At 47.0% G+C, this 6,606-nt stretch overlaps 2 protein-coding genes across 2 annotated transcripts in view; one reads left to right on the plus strand and one right to left on the minus strand.

Moving 5' to 3' along the window:
* Usp40 (ubiquitin specific peptidase 40) overlaps window positions 1–203 on the minus strand; it is a 65,171-nt gene extending 64,968 nt beyond the window's left edge. Inside the window, exon 1 of the mRNA XM_013022875.1 lies at window positions 115–203. The gene's annotated coding sequence lies outside the window, so the exon portion shown is untranslated. The remainder of the gene's footprint in view (window positions 1–114) is intronic.
* Window positions 204–4,710: 4,507 nt separating this feature from the next.
* The window catches only part of LOC105980109 (UDP-glucuronosyltransferase 1-7C-like), a 178,603-nt gene continuing 176,707 nt past the window's right edge, over window positions 4,711–6,606 (plus strand). Inside the window, exon 1 of the mRNA XM_013008850.1 lies at window positions 4,711–5,565. Coding sequence (XP_012864304.1) covers window positions 4,711–5,565 — 855 coding nt within the window. The remainder of the gene's footprint in view (window positions 5,566–6,606) is intronic.

Genomic DNA, 6,606 nt, shown 5'->3' on the forward strand with positions numbered 1-6,606 from the left:
CGGGCCCGGCCGCCCCTCGCCGCGCCCTCCTCAGGCCCTGCGGCCCACGCCGCCGTCCCAACACCGACGTGTTCTCCCATCCCTCCCTGGATCCCGGGCCCGGCCTCAACTTACAGCCTAAAGCCCAGACCCCCGCCCCGGCCCGAACGCAGGGCGAACGGACTTAACCCCGATGGGCGCCGCCATCTTGGCGTGGACCGGTCTCAGCGAACAGATTTTTTCCCTTTGGGGACTCGGGACTACGTTTCCCAGGGTGCCCCGCGGCAGCGTCGGCGGGTCGCGCGAGAGCTGACAGGTCTCGCGCTTCCTCCCCGGAGGAGGTCGGCCGGGGCGCGGGACCCGGGGTCCGGCCGGGAGCTGGGGCGGAGCCGGCCGGCGCGCTGCGGCGGGCAGGTGCTCCGCGCGCTCGGCTTGGGCGTGTGGAAGCCGGTGTGCGCCGCGCGCCGTGGTTCTGCCGGCTGGGCCGCGCAGACGGGCCCTCGTTGTCTGCCGAGCACCTTAGCCCCGACGTGGTTCCCCGAAGAAACCCGGTGGCCGGCGTCCCCGCCCCGCGAGCCGGTGCTCCTCGCTCGGTGCTCACTTCCTGTGGGCCGCTCGTGTCGGTTCGGGCCTGCCTTGAGCGGAGAGAGCTGAGGGGCGGTTTCCAGGCCCCGCATGCGAGCCCCGTTACCGCGCGCCCCTAAACAAAACAACTCCCTCGGCTCTTCCAGTAGGTTCCTTAAACCCCTTCCTTAATGCTCCGCTTTTTGGCAGTGCTGGGGAGTGAACTCCGGGCCTTGGACTTGCTAGGAAAGTGATCTGAGCGACACCCCCAGCCCTCAGCCCCACTTACCTTCCCTGTCCAATCCCGTCTCCACCCAGAAATGAATGAGAGGGACAGGGAGGAAATAACCGCAGAAAAAAATAAAACCAATAAAAATTACTTTCAGCTTCAGCTAAAGGTTTGGGAAATTGAGAAGAGGAATCATGGAGGACGTTGGAACATGAGTCAAAATGAATGTCAGCCTAAGGATTTTGTTTTGGGACCCTTTGACCAAGGTTGCTGTGGCTGTAAAGGTCAGGAGGTGTTAGAAGGAAAGAAAGGCAGAGGACAGGCTGGAACCGAGGTCTCCACTAGGAAATACCAGCGAGGATACACTTCCTGGCTCTCACCAGTCCTGACTGACCTGTTGCCTGTTAGGTACCTCCTCTTTCGTGACTTTCCAAAGTCCCAGCAGAATCCTCAGCTGTTTCTTCCCTTTGACTGCTCTCCTTTGTCTTTTCAAACTGAGCAATAAAATACTCCACTTAAACAGAAACAAAACTTTGACGCATGCTACAAAATATAGGAACCTCACAAACATTATGTAAAATGAAAGGAAACACAGTAGGCCACAGATAGCGGCATTCCATTTGTATCAAATACCCAGAGGAAGCAAATCCGGAGATACTAGAGACTGGTGGGACAGGTTTAAGTGAAGTGAGGGCTGAATGGGAAAGGTTTCTTAGTGGTGATGAAGACGGTCTGGAACCAGAGTACACTACAACACCAAGACTGCACAGAATGTTCATGAATGTTCATGTTGTTTACTTTGAAGTGTCAAATATGGTGAATGTTTTTCTTACTTGGGTTCAACCACAGTTTAAAAAAGAGAGATATGATCCTATGTGTCCATTTTTACTTTTTTATGGAAGGCTCCTATCTAAAAAAATCATGGCCCACATCAATGTGTTAAGTCTTCTCCTATGTTTTCTTGTAACTGTGCCAATCAGCTGATTGTGGACAGCCAGAAAGGGATTGTGGGTAGGCCAGGAGAAGCTCTTCTAAGTGTTGGCATACTGGGCTCTTGAGTGCCCAAACCTAGGAGCTGAACTGGCAGACCCAGAGACTTACAGATGAGATTGGCCTGTTCAGGCTCTAGGTAGATTAAACATGGCTGTCAGTACTCAGTTTGGAGGCTTGCTGCTCTGGACTTTGCCCATCAGCAACCCTGACACTTGGCAGGCTTTGTTGCTTCCAGAAAGAGTGAACCTGGCAGTGGACAGCAGCCAACGTGGCAAATTTAGGTGTCACAGTGTCCTACAGGCCTTGGGTACTGGAATTCTCAGATTTGCAGTGACTAATGTAACAGCTCTTGGTCCAGGGTGACTGAGACTCTTAGCTCCTAAAGCTTGGCAGTTGTTTCTTCCGGTGACCGGGGGCACACACTTTTCCTTCTATGACTCTTCACAGCCCTCCTTGTTTCTGCTGCCTCTGCTCCCTACCATTTTGATGCCAGCCAATCTCTGAAACTCTGCAATATTCTTCTCCTTTCTCCTGTCACCTGTCACTGCTGCTGCCTCTGCAGCCTTTGCAGTTGCTACAGCTATGCTGTTGTAGAGATGGAAATCTCTGTGCGTTTATTGGGATGAGTGCAGTAGCTGGTCTCTGTGGCTAGTAGATATTTATGAGCAAGCCTCACAGCTGGTGGCAACTCATTATTGCAAAACCCTCGTGCTAGTCATTATGACCACTACCTCTTCTTATTTGTTTTATTTCTGCCAGGCCTTTGGTGGTCTAACTGGGCCATCTCCTCTAGTTTGAGGTAGGATTGGAATGGGCTTCCCAAATCATCTTAGAATGGTAAGAGAAAGTAGATGACTGACTGCAATCCTTCTTCCCCCCCAACCCCCATACTGTGTACTCAGGAAGGGCTCTGCCAGGTGTTTGGTGAATTTGGAGACAGTAAAGGGGCCACCAGGTCATGATGAGATGATCTTATCTTTCAGTTAGATCCGGGCACCATCTAGGTGGTTCCAGCTTCCTGTAATGGGACAGTTGGGAGTGGCTAGTGGAACTTCCTGGGAGACAGGGGAGTATGAGTTTCCATCATGCCATCATACTGTCTGTCTGCTCACCTTCTGCTTTGCAAAGACAATTTCCTGAAAGTTCCCAGTCACAGGGACAAGACGTGATGTGGCAAATGCGCTGGAAAAGGCCATCCTGTGCTCCTAACCGGGAGCAAGGCCCTTCCGTGGCTGCTTGAGGAATCGCTCACTAAATGGTCCTCAGGTGCCCTAATGTATATCACTGGCCTCACCTAAAGCTTTCTAGAAACCTGCCTCTGTGTAGTTGAGTCTAAGGCCACGAACATTTCTTGAACATGTGCTGTGAACAGAGTGTAGATGGGGTACTGTGGATGGAGAAAGAAGCCAGAAAGTTTATGAACACGAGGCTGTCAAGGATTGGCTCCAAGAATGTGAGAAGGAAACTCAAGTCAATCCAAGGAGGGTCCTGGGAGTCACTGTGTGAACTCACACCAGAGGACAAATCTCTAGATGGGATAATGAAGGAAAGAGAAAGCATTGCAAAAAAAATCTCAGAAAAACCTGAACTGAATAACTACTTGATGCCCTGGATTTATTAGGGGAAATTAATTTTTTTAAAAGGTGATTGTAGGCAGGCTGCTGGTGGCTCACACCTGTAATCCTAGCTACTCAGGAGGCTGAGATCTGAAGATCTTAGTCCCAACCCAGCCTTGGCAGGAAAATCTATGTAACTCACCTCCAATAAACTACCCAAAAGCCAAAACTAAAGATGTAGCTCAAGTGGTAGAGCAGTAATTTTGAGCAAAAGCAGCTTAGGGACAGGGCCCAGACCCAGAGTTCAAGCTTCAGCACTGATAAATAAAAAATATATAAAGATGATTCTAACATAGGAATATTGTGTAGGGCAGGTTTATTTTTTCTACTCATTAAAGAAGCCAAAGGCAGGAAAGTGTTGACAGTAAATGAAAGGAGAGGCTTGAAAGCAGGTAAGGAAAGTCTCCAGCAGGAGAGGGCCTGAGAGGAGTTCATCAGAGTTGCAGAGGACGGTTTTATAGTACAGGGTTCTGCCCATTCCTCCTCCCTTGGACTTTGAGTTGCCTGAGAGCTTGTGCTCGTGCCACGCTGGCTCCTTTGATTAGGTGAGAGGACACCCAGGCCATTGAACAGTAGCTGGAGGCATTATGGGAAGAATAAACCGTTGTTGGCCATGTGTTATGTTTGCCAATTTTTTCTCTGTCTCTTCCTAACAGTTCCCCTTTCTGTCCCTCAATACCTTGGAAGCCCTGGAAGAGTCCCAGTAGGAGAGTTGTCAGGCTTTCCCAGCACTGAAGGAAGGCCTTGGAAGGGTTGGGAATGGAACATGTACTGTGCTACAAGTAGACCCAAATAAACAGGGAAGGCTGTCCATGACAGTGTCTGTGAAGAGCAAGTCCATTGCCAGTGAAGGCCTGGGAATAAGGAACCTGAAGACGTTCTTTTAAAGCTAGGAAGCATATTTGTTTCTGAGCAAGGAAAGTTGTATAATTTGAAGATACCATCCAATAATTACTCTTGGAAACATTCCAAAAGGCCAGATTTGTCCCAACTTCCTTTACTATCTCTCTGAGCTCTCCAGGCCCAAAAATCATTGGTAAAATCTGTGAATTTAAATTGCAGTGCTATGCATGAATATCTACAAGGCAAAGATCATAAAAAATCTTATCTGGAAAATATACAAGTAGAAGTATCAGCAAGTGTTGGAGAGATATTAGTTCATGAATTATTTCCCTGAGTAAATCATTGCCACTGGGTGTAACATTGTTCAATGGATATTAGAATGCACTCTCTTTTCATTGCTGCTTTCTGCCCTACCGGTTCTTCCACCTTCTGTGTTTTATTAGCACAGTATCTAAAACAGGGGGCTTGCTCCTGGCTGCTCTCACCATGGCTCCTGCAGTCTTGCCTGCCCTCCTTCCTGTGTGTGCATGTCTGCTACTGGCCTCAGGCTCTGCCCAGGCAGGCAAGCTGCTGGTGGTGCCCATGGACGGCAGCCACTGGTTCTCCATGCGCTCTGTGGTGGAGAAACTCATCCACCAAGGGCATGAAGTGGTCGCAGTTGTGCCAGAGGTGAGTTGGCAGCTGGGAAGCGCACTGAACTTCACAGTGAAGACGTACTCAACTTCTCACACGCTGGAGGATTTGGACCAGGAGTTCAAGGTTTTTCTTGACACCCAGTGGAAAAAGCAGGAACAAAGTATGTTTTCTCTAATAATGGGCTCTTCTAATCGTTTTTTTGAATTGATTTTTTCACACTGTAGGAGTTTGTTTAATGACAAGGAATTAGTAGAATTCCTAAAGGAGAGTTCTTTTGATGCGGTGTTTCTAGACCCTTTTGATGCGTGTGGATTAATTGTTGCCAAGTATCTTTCACTTCCGTCTGTACTCTTCTCCAGGGGCGTATTTTGTCATTATCTTGAAGAAGGTGCTCAGTGCCCTGCTCCCCTTTCTTATATTCCCAGACTTCTCTTAAAATTCACAGATGCCATGACTTTCGTGGAGAGAGTGTGGAATTATATAAATCACTTGGCGGAACGTATGTTTTGTCCACTTTTTCTCAAATCTGTCTCAGAAGCTGCCTCTGAAATTCTTCAGACCCCAGTCACCATGTATGACCTCTTCAGCCAAGTGTCCATTTGGTTGTTGAGAACAGACTTCGTTCTGGAGTTTCCCAGACCCATAATGCCCAATATGGTCTACGTTGGTGGAATCAACTGCAACCAGGGAAAGCCACTGCCTAAGGTACAACTTCTCTCCTTGTCACACTGAGCATGACCAGGCTTTGGACATTAATTGGTGTGTTATTTATTTTCACTGAAACTAGACCATCTGGCTGGTCCAGTTTAATGAATTTTCTTCTTTTGATGATGTTTTGATGTGTGCCAATAGTTTATTGTGGTTTAAGTAGATTTCATGTAGCTGCCTTCATTGATATGTATATGTGTACAATTGATATAATTTCACATTACTTCCAGGCTGCATTTATAGCATTGAAAATATGAAATGTCCCCTTTTACCAATCCTATATTATGCATACAGGAAAATCTTCTTTACCCATTTAAAAATAGTATTATGTATATACCCACTTAAAATAATATACATATGCAGATATTGAATGGCATAGGAAGAAACTTCACATCTGTGAAGTGCAACTAATAAAACATACATGACGATGCCCCTTACTTTGCATTTATACTTGCCACTAAGTTATAGGCATCATCAGATTACTACTTACTGATAGACAAGTTGTTAAAAATTATGTTCAGTTTTTTATATTATTACACCATATTGTTTAGAGCTAGCCTATCCCTTCCGTTTTTTTTTGTTGTTGTTGTTGTGTGGTTTTTTTTTAAGACCAGGGCTTGAATTCACTATCACCTGATGCTTTCGCTCATTGGCAGTTGCCCTGTCACCTAAACTACACTTCCAACCCTGAGCTAGCCTCTGAAGATAGGTATATAAACTTTTTCTCCTTTTTGGTTTTCTAAGCAAGACTATACCTGATCATTCTTCGTATTTTCTTTACATTATTGCATATATTTCCTGTTCTTTTGGTTATCTGAGTAGGCCAGTGCTCCAGGAGCAGCATGGTTCTGTCAGATAGTAGATACTATCCTATTACATTTAATAAATTCGAGGAATTGTCTTCAAAATGTTGTACCACTACACTGGCCAGCAATGTATGAGAGTTGTACCTTTTCCAAACCCTCTCCAGCTCCAAAGATTGCCAAATACACACACACACACACACACACACACACACACACACACACACACACACAC

Source organism: Dipodomys ordii, unplaced genomic scaffold, assembly GCF_000151885.1.
Source record: "Dipodomys ordii isolate 6190 unplaced genomic scaffold, Dord_2.0 Scaffold1, whole genome shotgun sequence".
Taxonomy (NCBI): domain Eukaryota; kingdom Metazoa; phylum Chordata; class Mammalia; order Rodentia; family Heteromyidae; genus Dipodomys; species Dipodomys ordii.